Source organism: Quercus lobata, chromosome 5 (assembly GCF_001633185.2).
Source record: "Quercus lobata isolate SW786 chromosome 5, ValleyOak3.0 Primary Assembly, whole genome shotgun sequence".
Lineage (NCBI taxonomy): Eukaryota > Viridiplantae > Streptophyta > Magnoliopsida > Fagales > Fagaceae > Quercus > Quercus lobata.
The window spans coordinates 62436668-62459357 of NC_044908.1; the positions used below are offsets into that span (position 1 = coordinate 62436668).

Genomic DNA, 22690 nt, shown 5'->3' on the forward strand with positions numbered 1-22690 from the left:
CAATCAAACGTGGCAAATTGATCTTTCATTCTTCGATTTTCTCATTTATTGTTATAATTTCTCATCTCGTCTTTGTAACCTCATTCAGAATTTGCTTTCCTTTCCTGTTTTGACTAAGGATTTCTCGCTTATCTCGCCCTAACAGTAACTTATTTCTTTCATAATTGTTTTATCATATTTGTCTGTCATGACTTTTCTATAGAAGCTGTGTCTGTCGTGGGCACATGATTAAAGTTTCGGCAACCAAAGCATAGTTTGCACACAAGCTGATTCAAGGTGGATTACAATTGGACCGGTCCCAACTCTCCTATCTAGAATATTTGGGCCACAATACAGCAGGAGATAGTTCAGCCCAAAATCACAAAAGGCGCACCACATTTAAATTGGTGACTCTACTGGGAAGTTGGGAAACAAATGGAACAGAAGACAGAAACCCTTGCAAACAAATGCCCCCAAAATCTAGAACAACACGAAACATGCCAAATGCTCTTTGGGCTTATAGAAACTCACCGTAGTCAGCCACAAGGTTTTCACCCTTTTCCTTGGTCTACGGGACAGAGATAATGAGCTCGGTAGAAGTGGTGACTCCATCTTTAAGAGTTATGCAGATGCGGGAGAAAGAAAAAGAAAAAAAAGTCTTTACGGCAGAAAGATGTGAGGACCTAGAAGGACTTGATGAAAAAATGGAAAAAGCCCAAGAACATAGCCGCATATACAGAAAAATGACTAATGCCTATGGCAGAATGACTAAGGAAAGGGTGTTCGTAGAAGGACAACTCGTGTTAAAGGCAACGGAACACGTTAAGCGAGGTATGGTAGAACCATCTAAAGTTTTCACCAAAGTTGGAAGGACCCTTGGTGATAAGAGAAGCATATGCAAGTGGGTATTATCGTTTGGCCTAGATGAATGGCAAAGATCTTATGGATCCCATCAATGGCAAGTGGCTGAAGCGTTATTGCGCTTAAAAGAAAAAGTTATGTAGTTGCCCCTTTTGTTTAAGTGAGTTTTATGTTTCCTTTGCCTTCAAGTGACTATGTCACAAAACATTATTGTAATATGCTTTTATTAGTATGTAATGAAAAAGCATGAAGTATTATAAAAACATACTATGTCATAGCAATAGCCAAAAGCAGTAACAGAGTGTAGCATCATAGTTACAAACCCAAACTATGGCAGTCATATCAGACTTGCCAAATAAGTGTTATAGAAAACATAAAGTGTACTAGAGAGGAGGATAAAAAAAATAATAATAAAAATAAAGGGGAAATTACATCATCATCAATGAAGCCCAGAAATAAGAGGCTGATCTCCAAAACGGCTGGATCCACCAATACTAGAAAGAAGGCACTCACGACGACCCTCCAAGTCTGCCACCTCTTTCCTCAAAGCCTCGATGCGTGTATCAATAGCATCAACAGCAGGTTGAACCTTCTTCATGAAGAAGGCTCGGGCAATCTCACGAAGATGGTCCAAAATGAACTCCACAACAAAGCCCACGCTAACAAGCTCTTGTATCGCAGCCCTCCACTGTAGGATCCTCTCGGTGGAAACAGTGTCAACAAAGTTATGTTCAATGTCATTCATCACGCTCCCCAACAGCTTCAAAAAGTGTTCTCTAGCAGAACGGCCAAGGCGGAATCCTTGCATAAAGTCACCGCGGCTGCTATAGACCGCCTCCAAATGAGAAGCACAATCCTCAGGAACTCTAAAGCCATGGAAGTCAATATAGGGAGGCCCAGAACCCCAGAAGTCCGTAGGATCGAGGTCATTAACCTCAGGCTGATAAAAACGAGTAAAGAAGACTGTTGCTTCACTCATAGAATCCGAAACTGTGGCAGAACTACTGCCCACCTCAAACTGAGGAGGGGCAGTGGGAATCGGACCTGGTAAGAGACGTGAAGCGTGGTATAAGAGACCATGAAGTAAGCAAAGTGAATTTATAATGAAAGAATGAGGAAGAGAATGAAAAGAAGAAAACTTACCGGGACCTATAAGAATGGGGGCTGTGGGAATAGCAGAAGTAGGTGCAGAGAGTATTGCAGAAACTAGTGTTGTGGGAATGGCAGAAACAGGCACTGTAAGTGTGGTAAGAGAAATGGCTGTAGGCATCGCTATGTCTGCTGAAACTCCTGGTTCCTCAAAAGTCTCTACAATCAGAAGGAATAGACATGCAAAGTAAAGGGAGACTGCATCAGAGGGTTATACAGATATATACATATATATATATATATATATATATATATATAAAAAGAGGAGGGCAATGATGTAAAGAAAAAAAAAAAAAAAAAAAAACCAGGAGTTTAACGAAATGGGGGAGATACATACCCATAAACTCGACCTCGTGGTCAGCACTCTCCTCGTCATCAAAATCAGAAGTCTCTGCAATCAGAAGGAATAGACATGCAAAGTAAAGGGAGACCACATCAAAGGGTAATATATATATATATATAAAGGAGGGCAATGATGTAAAGAAAAAAAATGGGGAGTTTAACAAAATGAGGGAGATACATACCCATGAACTCGGCCTCGTGGTCAGCACTTTCCTTGTCATTAGAATCAGAAATCATTTTCTTCATGGTGGGTTCATCATCAGAATCCTCAAGAATATCCTCAGATCCCTCAGAGGACAAGTCTGCATCAGGCCCACGTGTAGCAGAGCTAGGGAAGGAAGAAGGGGTAACCACCAAAGAAAAGCCATCCTTCACAGCCTGAGATAGAGCCGCGAAAGGATCACTGGTAGAGACAACGAGAGGTGTGGCAAGAGAGGCAATCTCGGTTTGAGCAGCAACATGAGGAATGGCCCCCTCTTGGGGAGTAAGTGTCTCAGCAGGAATGAGAGCAGTCTCACCAACCCTTTTAGTATGAGTACCTTCATCTATGGGTTCCGGCTCAGTTGAAGGGATAAGAGTCTCAGCAAGAACCCCCTGTGCAACAGCAAGAGTGGCAGAAGCCGTGGCCTCAAACACCACGCTAGCCCTATCAAAGAAACCTTCCATGGATGTGCCCATGGAGGCAGAAATCTCCTCAGCCGTGGGGTGATGTATGGACATAAGCTCGGGCTCGGCCTGGGAAACAAACAAAAAAAAAAAAAAAAAAAAAAAAAAAAAAAAAAAAAAAAGAAAGGATGGCAGAAAGGGAGATGGGACAACCAATGACATATGGCAAGGGAAATATGTGCAAAAAAGAAGAAAAGAAGAAGGAAAGGAAGGAGACATACCTCAAACTCGCGCTCATCAAGTAATATAGGATGGGTGGCAGACGCATCCTCCTTGTGCTTAGACTGCAAAAGAAAAAACAGAAGACAAGGATAAAGAGATAAGTCAGCAAATACATAGGGTTAGCCACAGAAAAGCCCTATAAAAAATATAAAGAAGACAAAGCAAAATTAGAGATAACATACTCTCCTCTCAGTAGTGGTCTACATAGAAGGGGGCAATGATTTTCTCTTGCTGCCTCAGGTCCTACTAGAAGGAGGAGCATCAATAAATGGATGCGGAGCAGTAGGCTTAGACTTACCAGCAATAGGGCGCCTACTAGAACGGGTACAAGCAGAAGGGGGAGGAAAGCCTTCTAAAACTATGTTACCTACAGGAGGAAGGTCACTTTCAAAAGGTACAATGTCTAAACAAGCCTCAAAAGAATCATCACCCTTATTGGCAAACTTGGACTTGGCAGAACTCTTCTTAACGGGCACAGAAATGTTTGTCACCTTTACTCTCTTCTCCCAACCCAAGGGATAGTCACCGGCATGCCAAAACCACCATCTCTTCTCCTCAACCCACTCAAATATGGCAGATCGACTCTGCTTCCTAGCGTATGCCAAAATAGACTTAGAGGGCAGAAGCAACCGAGGGTTGGCAGAAATAATCGCACCAAGTCCATCAGGAGGAATAAGAGAAAACTCACAGCTGCCCAACAATTCCTTCTCAAATGAGGTCATCATAGCCTATTAGTATCCATGCATGGTAGCAATACAAGTACCCTCTCTCTATGAACTTGGAATAGTGACTGTAGTAAAACGCTTACTCTAAAACTTAAAGGAAGTGTGCCACAGGAATGGCTGAACAAAAGTAGGGGACTCCACAAGGGAAGAAATGTCATCAAGAATATCCTGATCCAGCCCAAACTGTCTCCTCACCCTATTGGTAGGATAGTGCACGAATCTAACACCCTCATCAGCCAGATAAGGCAATCACCTAATGTTGGTGGCTGCCAGGTAAGTGATGCCCCTCTCCTCAAAGCCAATCAACGGGGTAGTAGTCCCAGCAGTATCAACAAATGGATCCATCAAAGAATCAGCACATGTATAACCCGTGCCTAAGTTCCTATATGCTCTCCAAGAAAACCCAACTCCTTTATCAAAAAACTTAATAGCAAGATGCCCAATCGGCTTCAAACCAACCCAACGAAAAGCTAACGGAAAATCAGACTCAAACCTACCGCAAAAATCAGTAATAACTCTTAGACATGACTGGTATCTCTCCTTAGCAAAACGAACAGGCCTACACTTCACCAAATGCCTAGCACAGCGCTCATACAACAGATGTTGCAAAATAGTATTATGGACGGAAGAAGTAACAATATGGTAGGAACCTGCCTAATCCTCATCGCTCTGCAAGATATCCACCTGAACATATAGATGTCCCAAGAACACGGGTGCCAACGGCAGACTCACCGTAATAGATATCTTAATGGCTAACCGAAAATACAAAGGCTTCTTAGCATAGTGAGGATGAGAGCCAAAAATGAACTTACAGAGTCAAAACGTGACGAAGGCCGCACGGCAAGCAGCGACAGAGGCCTTAGAGAAAGAACCAACCTAATGTGATAACTTTGCATTGCCACTCATCCCCTTCCTCAACTCGGTCTCCACTGCCTCTTCCTCCAGAGAGAGCTCTAAGGCACCAGGTTCAACATCCCCAAGAATGGGCAGAAGCAACTGGTTGGCCACATCCTTGAGGGTCACGGTGATCTCACCGCATGAGAGAAAGAAAGTATGAGTGGCGGTGCACCACCAGCGGACCAAATGGCGAAGGTTGAACAAATCTTTATAGTTAGACAAGTAGTGAGACGAGACAATGGCCTTCAACACACCGGTCCGCTGTAGCGCCTCCATAATACCCATGTCGGACAACTCATTGTCCACCCATTCCTTCTAACACAAAGCAGTGCCCAATCTGAACTCGAAGAGAATGGGCACAGGGAGTGAAGTGCCTTAGTGGATGACAAGATCTAGAATCGAAAAAGCCAACAAAGCCCAAGACGTGTTTGTGTTGCGACGACAAAAGGCAAGCCACACACAGCCTGGCAGCAGCGGTGTGTAATGAGAGCCAAAAATGAACTTACAAAGCCAAAACGTGACGAAGGCCACACGGCAAGCAGCGACAGAGGCCTTAGAGAAAGAACCAACCCAAGGTGATAACTTTGCATTGCCACTCATCCCCTTCCTCAACTCGGTCTCCACGGCCTCTTCCTCCGGAGAGAGCTCTAAGGCACCAGGGTCAACATCCCCAAGAATGGGCAGAAGCAACTGGTTGGCCATATCCTCAAGGGTCATGGTGATCTCACCGCAGGAGAGAAAGAAAGTATGAGTGGCGGTGCACCACCGGCGGACCAAATGGCAGAGGTTGAACAAATCTCTGTAGTTAGACAAGCAGCGAGACGAGATAATAGCCTTCAACACACCGGCCCGTTATAGCACCTCCATAAAACCCATGTCGAACAACTCGTTGTCCACCCATTCCTTCCAACCCAAAGCAGTGCTCGATCTAAACTCGAAGAGAATGGGCACGAGGAGTGAAGTGCCTTAGTGGATGATAAGATCTGGAATCGAAAAAGCCAACAGAGCCCAAGATGTGTTTGTGTTGCGTCGACAAAAGGCAAGCCACACACAACCCAGCGGCAGCGGTGTGTAATCACCGAGAACTTTTTGGAAATGGGCATTGGTATCATACCAAGGGTCTATGAGAGGAGCACACTCACTCTCGGGATCGCGTCGTGCCTCCTCCTCATTGGAATGGTCCGATTCAGAATAGGCGGCCTCTTCGCCTACATCTCACACGGCAAGATCATCGAAGACAACCTCTTTTCCCTTAAGGCAAGAGGATCCTTGGCCTTTCGCCGGCATCATGGTGTAGCGGTTGATCGGAGTAAATGGATGATAGTGTTTGAGAGAGAGAACATGGTGAAGAAAGGGAAAAGGAGAAAGTGTTTGTGTTTGTGTTTGGAATGTGAAATGAATCTCCCTTAAGTACCAACGTCATTAAACATGACACGAAAGGAGGCGATGGGTCAACCATCGGATAAGGGATGGAATTAATGAAGCGAAGCCAGTGTTTCAGAATAACTACTAAACTAGGAAATTCGAAGAGACAACATTATTCATGACAAGAAAAAAAAAACATATAAGCCCTTTGAAGGGAAAGAAGAAGGAAAGATAGAAAGGACAGAAAGTCTTTTATTCGCATATGAACTGCAGGAACGCTTCATATGCTCAGAGGGCTAAATGTTGATGATCTTTTTGAGGCCCAATAGCAGAAAGAAGCTCAACAATATGGGCAGAGAAGAGTTAGTGGATGGTTAGAAGAACCATTAAGCCTGGATGGTAGGATCAGTGGTTCATAGGCCCATAAAGTACATAAATGGGCCTTGAGGAAAGAAAATGGGCCTAAAGGAGCCCAAAAAAATAAGAAGAAAACCCATGGGCATTATGTGATGTAGCAAAGTAAGAATGGGTCATAACCGGCCGAAGTAATGAGGTAAGAAAGTAAGGGGCTGATGGGAAGTCCATAAGCCACAAGGATGAGGAATAAGGTAATTGGGCCAGAGAAGCCCAAAGGAGTTAGTAAAAACCCATGGGTATGCGGAATTAGAAAATGGGCCAAAGATGCCCAAGGAAAGCGAATGGGCCAAGGATGCTCAAGAAGAAAGAAATAGGACAAGAGAGCTCACAAGCAATGAAATGGGTCAAGTAAAAACCCAAAGTAGCATAGGTATAAAACCAATGACCATATTGAGTCATAAGCAACAGGCCCAAAAAGGCCCAATAGGCACGGGTTAAATAGCGCCACAGCAGGAACAGAAAGTGGTATGGTAGAAAACGGCAGCAGGATTATGGAAAGAGTAAAGAATGGGCTCAAGAAGGGAAAGCACACAATCAAGCAAAGCACAATCCTTGAAAGGAGCAAGTTGTAAGGAATGAGAAATCAGAAAGCAGTTCACGCCATAAGGGGTCAAGGATGAACAGCAAAATGCACAAACGAGCTTTCAGACCATGGCAAACGCATGGGCAACAGACAAGCTTTAGAAGTACACAGAAGTGGAGCACACGCAAGACCCAGGCACTACCAACTTGTACCCAGCCAATACATGAGTGGTGGGTCATGGGTCAAAGGTAAGAGATGGTATAGTATGGCGGTGGGGAGAAAAGAAAGCCTATTCTGGGGTTCCCGCCCAAGCTCTTTTGGGGGAAATGTCCAACTGGGATGACATACCACCTAAAAGATGGAGGATGAGCTGGAACCAATAGGTGCATGCCATGAACGATAGGAAGAGAGAACATCCACACCACGGCGAATTAGAATGCCACGGTGCAAGCAAACAAAATAGCCTTCTTTGTCTGGTAATGGGGAGTGGCACAGCCAGCACAGGTAAATGGTGGTGGCTGGACAGCTGACAAATCAGTGATGGTCGGCAAGGACGCCCAAACTAGACAAATGTAGTTAAAGGCTAAAATGGTAAAAGCTAATCATGGCAGGCAATATATAAAGGACCCTTGCCATGCATAATAGGATCATCATCACGGCAATAGTAACCACTAGGAGAGAATCACAACATTGCTAGATAAGTAAGCACTGAGAAAAGAAAAGGGTAGGAAAAGAATTAGAAATAACAAAAACAAAAAAGAAAGAGAGAATCAGGAAGAGAAAAAACAAAGAGTGTAGAATGGCAAATATGCACCAATATGCTAATCCCTTCTCTCCCTCTAAAAGCCTACCCTCTGTTAGGGAAAAATGACTCATTTGGGCACAAGGCATTCAGGCCTATTCCCTCAGAGTGGGTAATTTTCATGACATGATCATCTTGTGAAGTTACCCACATTGAGGAAATGGTTTTCCTCCTTGGCCCTACCCCCGTAGCACAATCAAACGTGACAAATTGATTTTCAATCTTCGATTTTCTCATTTATTGTTATAATTTCTCATTTCGTCTTTGTAAACTCACTCAGAATCTGCTTTCCTTTCCTATTTTGACTAAGGCTTTCTCGCTTATCTTGCCCTAACAGTAACTTATTTATTTCATAATTTTTTATCATAATTGTCTGACATGACTCTTCTATAGAAGTTATGTCTACCGTGGGCACATGATTAAAGTTTCGGCAAACAGAGCATAGTTTGCGCACAAGCCGGTTCGAGGTAGGTTACAGTTGGACCAGTCCTAACTCTTCTATCTAGAATATTTGGGCCACAGTACAGTAGGAGATAGTCCAGCCCAAAATTAAAAGGCCCACCACACTAATTAATTTTATCTTTTTTTAATAATCTCATTTGTAATACTTCTTACTATTGTATATTTACTAACTGATGATTTGTATAACAAAGACGTTAAATGAGAGGTAGCATCGTTCATTAGATTTTCAAAAAGCAATAGTGTATGAAAATGACATATATATATATATATATATATATTATTCTTATGCAATTTTAAAAGGATTTTAAAATTTTCTAACTTTATTTCTTATGCAATTTCAATTATTATTGGAGAATATTACTTTTTTAGTTATGATTGGAAATATTGTTTCTATGATTAAAGTTTGGTTACTTTTAAGTTTAAATTTTGTACTATGATTGTATTTAATTGTTGATTATTAATTTAATTTTTAATTTTTTAAGTGAATGTAACGTTTTATTTTACTACACTGTAAAGTTTTTAATATTCTCCGTATGAACATCTCTATTTTATTTTTTATTTCTCCTTATAACCTCTTTGTTTTCCAATTAACATCTACTAATGACGTTTGATTTTATTTTTCTTTATCTACTTTTTATTACTTTGTAATTTTTTTTCATCGCCATCTCTCTCTCTCTCTCTCTCTCTCTCTCTCTCTCTCTCTCTCTCTCTCTCTCTCTCTCTCTCTCTCTCTCTCTCTCTCTCTCTCAATATCGTTTTTAAAAATTTGATGATGATTCTATGGCATTAAATATGCATTATTTGTTTCTTTATGTTATATTTGGTTTGATATCCTCATTATTGTTTTTTAATTAAGTGTTTGTAAATTGATATTTGCTTTGTATGCCATTTTTCCTTTAATGTATTGGGTGTGAGAATTAGTGTTTCCCTAGCATTACTCCACTTTATGAGAAGAATTTTATTTATTGAATTTAAGTAAAATATTATATGTTTAATTTTTTAATATAAAAAATGAGAGGAAATATAAATAATTTAATGATATGGAGGATATTGCTAAATTTAAATGTTGAATAAAATAATATGAAAAGAAAAAAAAAGTAAAAATAAAAGATATAACAATAAACACCAAATTATCAAAAGCATGATATATAATATAATAATAATATTTTTTATATACTACCTTTATTCCTTTATAATGCAATATGATATTCAATAATCAAAGTGAACCAAAAAAAAAAAACAACATAAAACACAAAATTAAATCGCACCAACCTAAAATAAAGTTCTAAAGAACACAAAAATTTATCGACCTAAAACAAATATGCAGGAAAAATTAAAAAATCCACCAAAAAATTGAGAGAGAAATAACTTTTTTTATGAGGGAAAATTATGCATAGAATGGAAGAGTGAATGACAAATTTATACTAGGAGAATAACAATAAGAAGAAACAAAATAAAAGAAGATAAAAAGAAAAGAGAGTGATATTAAAGTAGAGGGTTTGGGGAGATGAAAATGTAAAGGAAAAGAGAAAGGTTGGAGAAAGTGTAAAATATTATATTTTTAATTTTTTTTTTTAAATAAAAGATAAGAAAATATAAATAATTTAATGATATGGAAGATCTCATCTTATTTTAATGCTGAATAAAATAAGATGAGAAAAAAAAAAGTAAAAAGAAAAGATATAACAATAAACACTAAATTACTCTCATTATATTACACTTCAAATCTGACTCATCAGTGACGCATTTAATTTGGCCAATTAACTCCTTGAAAACACATTTATAAACATCTTCACAAATTAAAGCTTTAATTTGGGCATCTTCTACAGCACACAACAACTTTACCTCAAATAGTTGGCGTTGAGACATTTTATCTGCAGCATCAGAAAGTTGTGCTAAAAGGCATGTGACTTCCTTTTTCTTATCTGCAAGCAAGTCTCTAAGCTGGCGATTTTCTGAAAGAAGGGATTCCAGTCTGTCCTTCAAACGCCAAGATTTTCATCATTTTCACTAAATGCACATAGCATCTTATTTTCCACAAGAATTCCATCTTATTTTTCTCTTTAATATGTGGGTTTTTATGTTATAAGACACAGATATCTTATAAATTTAACCAGCCATCCTCAATCACAATAATTTTTTTTTTAATTTTATTAAGAAAAAAAAATTAGGGTTGGCTATTTTTTTTCTTAATAAAATTTTTTGTTATCTATCAAAAAAAGTCACAATAATCTTGCTAGAGCTCAAAATAACACACACAATAGTCACTATTAGCTCAGAGTTTCTAATATATATTAAATAAAGTTTAAAAAGTTAACAAATATTACCTCAAACTTATATTTGATATATTTTCTGTTACTCTACGTTCAAACCCAGCAACCGCATTTGACAATCCCTGTGCGAGAGCAACTAATAATTCCATTTGCTTCTGATGCTCCCTCTCTTTATTGTTGACCAATGACAACGCATTCTGCTTCTCTTGTGCAAAAGCATGAATCATTCTTCTCTCTTCATCAACTTCCGTCAACTCATTCATTCTTAGTTCAAGCTTCTGATTTAACTCACATATCTCCGCCTTATATGTTTCAATTTGCTCTAATGCCTTAATCTTTTGATTCCGTAAATTATCAAGCTCTTGACAAGCTAACTCAGATCTCACTTTCTCATTTGCCAATGCAACTGTTGTTTCCTGCGCTAACTTCTCCTTTTCTTCAATCGATTCTTCCAGTGAGCGTATCTCTTGCTTTAGTTTTTTCTTATCCACAAGCTCCAATCTTAAGACTTCTTCTTTTTCTAGTGCCTCCATTTCCAGGGTAACTCGAATTTTTTTTTCATCAGTATATTTCATGTTCAAGTTACTTACTTTCTCTTCAGCATCTTTCAGGGCTTCTTTAAATATAATCCCACACAGCCCTTGCATGGTAATGGACTCTATATCAGAATCTTCAATATTGGAGTTGCTTCTAGGTTTAGCAAGATAAGCAGCTTCATTTAATAAAATTTCATAAATTTCTCGCACGATGTTACACTTCAAATCTGACTCCTCGGTGACACATTTAATTTGGCCAATTAACCCCCTGAGAACACATTTATAAACATCTTCACAAATTAAAGCTTTAATTTGTGCATCTTCTATAGCACACAATAACTTTGCCTCCATTAGTTGGCGCTGAGACAGTTTATCTGCAGCATCAGAAACTTGTGCTAAAAGGCATGTGACTTCCTTTTTCTTATCTGCAAGCAAGTCTCTAAGCCGGCGATTTTCTGAAAGAAGGGATTCCAGTCTGTCCTTCAAACTGCCAAGATTTTCAGCATTTTCACTAAATGCACATAGCATCTTATTTTCCACAAGAATTCCATCCAACTTTGAAATGAAATAGGGAATTTTTCTCTTTAATATGTCAAGCGCATTATCCTTCTTCAAAGGTGAAGCAGATCCCCTTTCCTTCATATGCAGTATTTCCCGTATCTGTCTAATGTTGGTCATCTCAGTGATCAATTCATCTTTTGACATTTGCTTTTTTTTTTTTGACATTTGCTTTAGTTTGGCAGGATGTGAATTTTCTGGGATATTACCATTTGAATCTTCATGTTTGCCATTTCCTTCCCAAATCAAAGTGGACGATGAAACACTATTGCTTAAGCTTTTGCTGCGGAAACGATCAGCTTTTTTATCATTACTCCACTCCCCACTAATCTGTAAGGACCTCAGAGAAGTTAGTGGCCGACTTTCATGAATAGACAGTGATTTTGAAATGGCATCCAATTCCTGCCGTAAACTTGAGATATCATTAATCTTTTCAAGCCAATTCACATTTTCATTACCACCAAATTGCACATTTTGATCCCAAAGTCTTTCTTCAAACCCTTCTTGAAGACTCCAAATGCAATTCTTAATTACCATACCTTCAATTTCTGCTTTAAACTCTTGCTCTTGTTGCCATGAACAGAGTGATTCCCTAGACAACTCAAACATATCTTCCACTTGTTCATGAACTGTGTCAAAAGTAGCATTTAGAATTTCAAGAATTTCATCCACATCAATCCATCTTTCGGGTGCCTTCTCCCGAAGAATACCATCCAATCCCAGCTGTTCAGAACCAGAATTAATCCTCCTAATAGAACTACACCCTCTTACGCCATCAATTGCCTTCTTGAGCTTCTTGAACTGCTCTTTAGCCACATTTCTAAGGCTCCCCAAAGATTCTTTCATTCTATCGTGCTCTACAAAAGCATCTGGACAGTTGCAATACATCCTGTGGTGACTTGTGCTTTTGGACTCATGGTGTGTCAAAGCAGATCCCAAAGATTCATTTTCATCTGCACCCACATGGTTAAGATGTAGCATATGCTTCAATTTTTCCACCTCCAACTCTTTCTGGGCAATTTTCTCCTCTGCTTCTTGTTCAACTGCATCAACCGTGCCCTTTATGACAGAGTCACTCACCATCCTAGAAATAGTCAACCGATCATCGATATCTTGAAAATATGAGCCCATTATCTTAAGGATCTCACTTACTTGAGAGTTATCAACATGCTGCCCCAACCCATCACGGCACAGAGCCACAGTAGCATCCATATCCCTTCCGTCCTCCATAATATACCAAAAAGCCTATTTACAGCTTAATCACTTATGAGATTCCATACCAGACTAGCAAAACTGCAAATACAAAGAAAACAATAAAGAACAAAACTATAATGAGCATATTCAGAAAGAACTGTAAATTACATTTTCTTTTTTCTTTTTCTTTTTTTTATGGGAATAAATCACATTTTCTTATTCTGCAATATAATGGGCACCTATAATTCTTGTAAAATATGAGCCAAATCACAAAAGGGTCTCTTTAGTTACTGAGAAATTTGGGGAAAACAAAAACCAAAACAGAGTCTTGAATCTTGTGCATTCAATTCTCTCCATACCCACAAATTCAAAATTGAAAATTTAACAACTTAACTAACCCAAGTAGTTGTATTTGGGACCCAAATACCCAATTGAGTTCAAAAGTCTATACCTTTAACAACCACTATTATTTTCCTTCATTTTCTCAACAACCAAGCACACACCCAGAAGCTGAAACCACCAAAAATGAACTGACAACTTAGCTTAAACTCATTAACACTGCTTATTATTAGTTCAAAAAAAAAAAAAAAATGAAACTTTAGCAACAAAGAATACTTACTGGTGAAGAAGATAAAACCCAAGTAGACAGTAGAAGTGGGAGAAAACTTATTTCCCTCGAGAACTTAAGGTTCAGAAAGTGTTTGAAAATCCCAAAATGGGCATTGAAATTTTAAAAAAAGAGTTTTTTTTTTTTTTTTTTTTTTGGGGTGAAGAAATTCTGCCCGATCTTTGTGTCTGCTGGGTTTGTTATTCAGTTTTGGCTTTTAGGGTTTTGAAGAAGATTATATAAAAGCTGGGGCAGACAGACCATTTTGGTGAGCGGGAGAGAATATAATGAATCGTGGTATTTATTTTTTAAGCCATAACAATTAACCGAGCGCAAAGCTTGACATGGTTGATGATTCTGCATGGCACCGCCAATCGTGCCTTTTGACTGTTGATGTACTGGGATCCTAAGCTTTTATGATAAAGATGGCCCATGCACTCAAAATCTTTCTCTCTCTTTTTTAAAGATTTCTAGAGACCCGCTAAAGCATTGCCAACCCACCGCCCCATTTTTTTCCAATGTATGCGATGTGAATCACATTGACATTTACAAGGGTAAATTCCCAATGGAGGAGGATTGCTAAAAGCCCTTGGAAATCTGGCTAAGTGTTTTCTTTTTCTTTTTCTTTTTCTTTTCCTTTTTTAGGGTAAATTACAATTTACTCACATGTAGTTTGACCGAAATTTAAATTTTTTACATGTAATTTGAAATATGACATTTTACCCACCTGAGATTAACTTAATTAGGATTCCATAACCCAGCTCTGTTTAAAATAAGAATAAATATGTAATTTTATTTTAATGTCTCTCGTCCAAAAACACAAAAAACATAAAAATACAAAATCAAAAAGATATTGGTAAACTTTTTTTAAAATTAAAAGCCTCTTTTGCCTAAGCTAAAGTCCACTCTATTGGTTGATCATCCAACTCAATTGATTGTGGACTCCCATTCTTCAATTCAATCCACAAACGAACTTCCTACAAGCAAATCAATGTATTAAGGTACCAGTGATTAATGATTTACATTTTTTGTATGGATTGGATACTCTGAAATAAAAGAAGGCCGAAAGAAAGGCTGTAAGCAGTGGGCCAATGACTTTACACAGACTAATTGAGTGAGAGATTTCAAGATAAAATATGCTTCTCAATTGAAAGGATGTATGGTATGAACACTCAATCAATGGATTACTTAGCAAAATAAAATTAGTAGTTGTAAACATTATCATCAAATTAAAAGACAAAACTACACGATGCTTTTCAATCACAAGCAATTATATTTGGTGTTGTGTTCAATATTGTTCTCTAGACATTGGAGGGGTATCCTTCAAAGCAGCTGTGCCCACTCCTTTAAAGATTCCCAGTTGTTCCTTCAAACAAGTATTCAAGTTTATGATCATAAATCCTATAGATATACTACCTTAATCTAGTATTGGAACTATAGAGTCACTCTAAAACTTAACCAGAAAAAAAAAATATATATATATATATATTGAGAAATTCCAATGTATTTGAACATATACAAACAAGTATACCAGTGCATACAACCCAGTAAATCAACGACGAAGCGAGACTTCATGTAGCTGTATATAATTTTTTTCTTTTTAACTTTACCAACATCTTTTTTATCTTATTTTGATCTTATATTTTTATGTTTTTTTGTATTTTTGGATGAGAGAGACATAAAAGTAGAGCAAAATTATATATTTAGTCCTATTTTTAACAGATGTGGGTTACTGAACCCTAATTAAGGTAACCTCAAGTGGGTAGCCATAGGATGGTTAGTTGTAATTTTCCCTCTTTTTTAAATAAGAACACTAATACAAATTTATAAAGATAAGATAGCATTTGTGAAGAGAGAAAAAAAGTGAAGATGGAGAATGGAGGTTAGAGACGAGCCAAATGATGATGGTCTTTCATTAGAATGTTAATAATTACACATCAGTGTGTACAAAGTGTGAGTGCCACGTCAATTGAAATTGTGTTTTGGACGTTTTCAATTAAATTATGAAATCGTGTTTTCAAAATATGATTTTACGATTTCAAAATTATAATTAAAGTCGTGTTTTCAAAACACAATTTCCAATGTTGTGTGTACGGATGTGTACAACTAGTAATGTATAACAAACATTAACATTTTTGTTATTTGGTAGAGCAAAGATCAAGAGAGAAAGAGAAGAGGATGGATGCCAATTTCACATAAGTCCACCATAACTTCACAAGTAAAAACCAAATAGAAATATAGTGCATGAATATTTAAAAAAAAAAAAATTAATTTATCACTTTATCTTAAGAAAGATAGGACTCAAATAATGAAGAAAAATAGATCCATTTTTTCGTCTATATGATGGTCACAAAATGCATGTGGTATATATGTTACAAGCTATGGTGGACCTCTCTTTAATCTCTAAAAAAATAACGTATGTCTTTAGTGTCTAATCATAGTCCAATTGCTTTAGGAGCCTAAACGTAGTCCTCTATCAACTTACTATCCCTAAGCCTCTAAGAGATCTCACATCTAACTCCGCCAAGCTTTTACAAGCTCCTTGAGTGCCAAAAAACACCATGTGTTCATGAGTTCATCTTCACTTGCTATCCATGTTCCATGGGCTATCGCTCGTGTGATTTACACCATGGCTCCTAGCCACATTGTGTTGTATGGGCTACATATTAAGTTGTCCACTAACACTCAAATCATGCTGCAATGATATTACCAACATCATGTGTATGAGAAAGGGCAACTATTATATATTTATATCAATGGTGAACTGCAAACGCTTAGAACTCAAACATGTGTTTTAGGACCATGTCCATGTGTAATCACCTCGGCTATATTTTCCAAATAAATGATGTGTGCTTTCTCTACAGTATTAGGATTCTTAGTGCATATCAACTGATGATGTATAAATCGTCAGTCCTGTAAGTACATCCAAATGGAACCAAATCCTCGTCACTACTCCTACGAACGTGGAACAAAGGCTCTTCTAAGGTGGTCACCGGTGTGGTGCCTGCCACAACGTCTCCAATGCCAAAGTTAGTGTATAGAAGCTTTGTAAGAGAAATAAGAAAGTTCTGAATATTAGAGATATCTATGTAAGAGTATCTTTGGAAAAAAAATTATGTACCCTGATTGTCTTTGATGAGTGTGTATATATAGCTTCATAGTTTCTAGTCGTTAGGGCCTTAATTGTGATTTTAGTGCTCTTCCTGTAACGCCTTAGGGCTTATTAATGTGAGTTTTGATGAGCCTCCAACGGTCTGACAGCTATTTGGTAACTGTTCGAGGCATTGAATCCTCTTATTAATGACTCGCCTACCTTCGTCCATGCCATGTAGAGGTGGATGACTATATTTGATGAGGTTGTCCAAAGAAAGAGAGTTCGTTAGTCCTAACACCAACAACCGCCATACAATCCCATAACAAGTTGATAGGGTATTTTTTACTAAGAAAATTTCTTAATTCTTTGACCTATTAGGATAAACATCTCACCCAAGACCCGTCGGGACAAACATCTTGTTCAATCTCTTTGAGACCCGATGGGACAAGCACCTCTTTCTCCTTGGGACCCGTCAGTACAATATCTCCATCGGTCTCCCGAAGACCCATCGGGGCAGCATCTCCTTTAAGCTTGGCGACCATGGGGCATTACCTGTAGCTCCGTCATCGGTCCTACAATATTTTACGTGTTCTCCACTCATGTCCCCCTATATGGAAAGAACTTGTATGCCACGCACAAAGACCCTACTACATATTTGTATCCTTCCAGAATGAGAAAAAAAAGCCCTAAGACGTCAAGGCCTTAACTCAAAATCTCTTTCTACTACTTTACACCTTATATTTGTCATTTAATAGAACTATTCTAAGTGAAGAAGTTTGAAACATCTGACCCACCAAAAAATAAATAAATAAATAAATAAAGAAAAAGAAAGAAAGAACTTTCTTAGTGGAAAGACTGACCTATCCTCATTTTCAATGAAATTCAGTTTGAAACTTTCAGTTGGTTTATGCTATACTAGAAATAAGAGCTGCTAATGATTGAGACAGCAAAAAGGCTGGAGAGTACCAATATTCATAAGGAGTGGTAATAGTTACACGCTGTGTCTAGGTGTATGTGAACACAAACACGATTCTACCATTTTACAATTATAACTGAAATTGTGTTTTAATCTGGAGTATGTACGGCTGTATATAACTTAACGTGTGTTATTCGTAATGAATAGTGATCTTTATTTTTTAAGCCATAACAATTAACCGAGCACAAAGCTTGACACAGTTGATGATTGTATGACGTATACAGGGGAAATGTTGGACCACAGTTACAACCTTGTATAACTTTGCTCCTAAGCACCGTCAGTCATGTTTTTTGACTATTTTAATGTACTGGGATCCTAAGAGCAATTACATTAGCTTGTGCATAAGATTCCATCTATTTTACACTTAAAACCTGCTTTTTCTATTTTACACTATCATTTTTACAAAACATTCACATCAGTTTATCTATTTTACACAATATTTCAATAAAATATTCTTCTTTCCCAATTTTTTCATTATTTTTCTCAACTGCCTACATACAATACGCGCTCTCTCTCTCTCTCTCTCTCTCTCTGTGCCCATTTTTTTTCTGATTTGTTTCTCTCTCAATACCCATCTCTCTGCCCCCCTCAATACCCATCTAAACAGATCACCTCTCTCTCTCTCTCTCAAAAACAACCAACTCAACCTGCCGGACTTCTTCGCCACTCAAAAACTACCAACCCAACCGGCCAATCCACGAACCTTTCATTCTTTCTCAAAAACTACCAACCCAACCGGCCGATCCACGAACCACGCCGACCGGACTTCTTCACTGGTTGAGCCACTCTTCACCGGCCGATCCACAAACTGTCACGCCCCAAACCCGATACTCAGATTTGTGACCATGACCGGCATGCTAATATCAAGCCTAAACCTGATATTAACAAGAACCACTTAACTTTTACAAAACTTTTACCAAAAGCTTTCCTTTTCTTTTCAATCCTTGTTTCTTTACTTAAATTATATAACCTTTGACTTGACATTCAGAGCATCTACATTGTACTCCAAAGAATAACATAATCCACCAATTGTTCAAATTCGGAAATTCACATAATACATCTCTTAATACTTTAAGGTACACAACTTTCTTTAGATCCTAAAATACAAGATACTACAAAGCTAAACATAAAATTGCTAATTTAGGATCTATACAAATAAAACTAAACTAGCTCCTTCCAAAACTCGACTAAGGCTCCCTCTGCTCCAAAATAAAACCTGCTAACTGAAAGAGTAGAAGGGGTGAGCTACACAGCTCAGTAAAGGTAAGATATATGAGAATTCAATAAGGATGCATGTAAACCAAATCATTTCATTCTATGCATAATCAAATAGGAGAACAGCTTTCCATGCATAGTATTTTATACTATTCAGAATAATAACTTATACGCTTTTCATAGGAAAATAATTGTTCCCCCTTTTCTTATTAGCTTGATATTACCAAAACCTTTCGGATTAAACTTCTATCATTTTCTACAAAGTCACCACATATATTCTCATTACAAAATAATCATTTTAACGTAAATCAATTATTCGGCAACTTTGTATTAAACTAGAAACATCTTGACCCAATAAGAAAACCTTTCTTTATAAACCTCTTCTCATCGAATACTATAACTTTCATGATCAGAAAACTTAACGTTTCATAAAAACAGATATCTGATACTTTTAAACATAAACTTGTACTTTCATCAGAAACTTTACCTTTATAGCATAACAGAACTTCAGAAACTTTTATATTTAATGAACAGCTTTTCTTTTCATTAGAAACTTCTTCTTACCATGAGAGTTTTCACTTTTCACAATGCATTTAAACAAAATAATTCTCTCATGATTAATAACATAACATAGCTGTTCATAAATAACTTATTGGTTAGCCCGTATCTGATAAGTCTGTACTTATTTGGGAGGCTTCTAGCACCACGGTGCTAGGCATCCAGCATTCCCCACAATGCCAAGTATTCCCGGGATCACATCATCATAATACATATCTTCCAACCATGGGGGTAGGTTGGCTTCCCCCACAAGTTGGCCGTAACCAACAAGGGGCGGGTACAGCAGAGCCAGTCCCACTTAATGGCCAAATCATATAACATTTTCCATGGAAAGCTAGTAATTAACCCCTACTAGCAGAGTTCAGATCACCAGAGGACATAACCCGAAAACATTTTATACTTTACATCATACTGCAATTTCTTAGTTTGCATAACATTTCATAATAATAGTATTTTCATTCTTTTCATTAAACATCATGTTCGTGGAATCAATAATAGCATCAATATGCTTAAATCATATACATAAGTTTTTCGAAAACTCACAAACATAACTTTGTCAGAATAATGATTACATGCCATATCTCTAATCAAAAACATTTTAATGCATAATATACTTTAAAATAACCTCATGACTTACCAAATGCTCATATAACTTATCCCTTACCTGAAAGCAGAGGAACCGAGAGCCTAAAGTCGAAGGAGCTTAGACTTGGATACTAGTAACACCTAAACCATAAATCGAAGCTTATTACTATCTATAATTTCCTTGTCATAGACTTACACAATCAACTCAAAGTCTATTTCTTAGAATTAAGGAAATCCTAATCCCACCTCAACGAGGTTCCCACAAACAAAAATACATTCATCAACAACAAGTACAAAATCCTAGGGAAATCAACATTCTTATATTAATCCCATATCTCTAAAAGAGCTAACTTTATTTCAAAAGGTGCTTTAAGGTTAGGGCAATAATACATGCATAAATATAAAATCTTTTATGCATGATCATGTAACTATATACATTCATATGATAACATACAACACGTCGGGCAAAACAGCTTCATACATACAAACGTCTCATGGTTTAGAACCCCTTCCTTTGAGTAATAAACCTCAAAACAAGTTACGCAAAATTAATCTATGATCGAGACATACCAAAAGATAAGCATATTAAATTATAGCTCAAAACATTCACCCTAACTTGATAATTAAATCCACAAAGTTAGGCATGTCCCTTACTATTCACTGTTCTATTCCAGCAGCATAGGCTCCATTTGTAAAATACAAACGGGCTGCTCAAACACATCCAATTGTCATGAAAATTTACAGAACCACTCCCCTGTATGTTCAGTATATACCATAAAAATTTTGGAGTCAAAACTTAAACCCATGATTTACTAAAAATCACGCAAGACAGTATACTCAAATCTGTCCTGACAGAATTTCATGCAACTTATAAATTAAACCATTATTTTTATATTAATCCAAATGCTGTGAGACCAATTCAATAACAACCACAAGTGTCTTAGGTTTCATAGGAATTATCCCTAGCATCCAAATTCACTATATACAATTTAATACATAATTTTCTTGTAGTAAACATCAAATCTGTCACAGAGACAGCTTCAGTACATAATCTTACAAAATCATCAACAAATAGCAATAGGTCTTAATTTAATTTGGGTATTTTTATACCTATAGTTAGCATACTAAACTACCCTAATAAGCATTCAATTGATCAAAATATCATCAAACCTTCAATCACTAAAACAGAATCATAATTCAGCCTATAAAATCAGGATAGAAGATAAAGAAATAGAAATAAACAAATGAAGGTTTGATTACTTACCTACAAACTTGGAAGCTGAAATTTTAGTGTTAACCCTTTAATTTCTTCTTTAGAGAGGAAAATATTGTGTTGGTGAGAAAGGGAGGGCTGCCGTGTAGAAGCAACAGAAGAAGAGAGAAAGAAGAACAAAGAAAGAGGAAAAGGAGTAGAGAGAGAGGGGCTGGACTTCTGATCTGATGCAGCCAAGAAAATAAGAAAAGTGTGATGACTTTTGGGGCAGCAAAATCAGATAAGGGAAGTGGAAATTGGGGTGGATACGTGTATGGCTAGAAAAATCCCACCCACTTTTCATTTTTCTTGCATTCACACAACTTTCTTGCATTCACACTCATCTACAATAATAATATTATTTTAAACACACACACACATATATATATGTATATATATCCTTACCTTTATACACTAATTAAACACCAACAATGTTATATCTAATAACTTAAACTACTTAATATAATTTTGCACATACTTAGTATATATTTAAAATACCGATAGCAATTCAATCATGTATAATCTTTACAATTCTCATTCAATGGCATTATAAAATAATATGCTTATTAAATACTCTTCTATTATTTTTTATAAGTAAGTGGCTTAAAAATACTAATAATACTTAACCACTTAAACACATAGTTTAATTATAAAAATTGGGCCGGGGTGTTACACAAACCAAGCTCCACAACCCTCTTACCGATCCAACCTCCTGGGTCTTTTTCTCGACCCATCAACCCAAATTGCTCGCCATCAATGGCTTTTTCTACCGCTCCGTTAAGCCTCACACTTTTCAACAAACCTCTCCAATATCGCCGCTCTCACCCACAAGCACCGATCGTTCCAGTCAAGCACCAATCTATCTCTCTTCTTTTTTTTTTTTCTTTTTTTGTTTGGTAAACCAATCTATCTCTCTGTTGGTTTGTCTGTGTGGGTTTGTTTGTGTGTGGGTGTGTTTGTGTGTTGATTTGTCTGTGTGGATGTTTTTGTGTGCATCTGAAGAAGAAGAAGATGAGGAGAGGAAAGTAACTGAGTTCGTTGTGCAGGAGAAGAGAGAGAAAAAAAAGGTGCGAACAGAAATTAATAAAATAATAAATACACATGCTACAGTAACCGTGCATATATGCACAGTTACTGTAACAATTGTGCATAAATGCACAATTATGCCTAAGCTGGTGTAAATGTATTTTTGCTTAAATTGTGTAAAATTAGCCACTTTTTCCATTTTGCACAATTATGTCTAAGCTGATGTAATTGCTCTAAGCTTTTAAAATAAAGATGGAGCGTAACGGATGGCCCATGCACTCAAAATCTCTCTCTCTTTTTGAAAGATTTCTAAAGTCCCGCTAAAGCATTGCCAACCCACTGCCCCACTTTTTTCCAATCTATGTGAGCCTCGTTGACATCTACAAGATGATAAATTCCCAATGGT

At 37.3% G+C, this 22690-nt stretch overlaps 1 protein-coding gene across 11 annotated transcripts; it reads right to left on the bottom strand.

The window, feature by feature from the left end:
* Positions 1-1129: 1129 nt before the first annotated feature.
* LOC115989763 (WPP domain-associated protein-like) lies at positions 1130-21590 on the bottom strand. 11 transcript variants are annotated; one of them, XM_031113616.1, is made up of 8 exons: positions 21271-21573; positions 10738-13070; positions 10256-10385; positions 3219-3281; positions 2514-3066; positions 2327-2380; positions 1984-2148; positions 1130-1884 (listed from the first exon to the last, which is right to left on the bottom strand). In XM_031113616.1, the coding sequence occupies exons 2-8, from the start codon at positions 13005-13007 to the stop codon at positions 1280-1282; spliced, it is 3840 nt and encodes a 1279-aa protein (XP_030969476.1). In that variant the 5' UTR covers positions 13008-13070; positions 21271-21573; the 3' UTR covers positions 1130-1279. The 11 variants fall into 11 exon arrangements, 3 of the variants coding, with proteins under 3 accessions (XP_030969476.1, XP_030969477.1, XP_030969478.1); XM_031113617.1 differs by lacking the exon at positions 21271-21573 and adding an exon at positions 13591-13990; XM_031113618.1 differs by lacking the exon at positions 21271-21573 and adding an exon at positions 13423-13458.
* Between the last annotated feature and the right edge of the window lie 1100 nt (positions 21591-22690).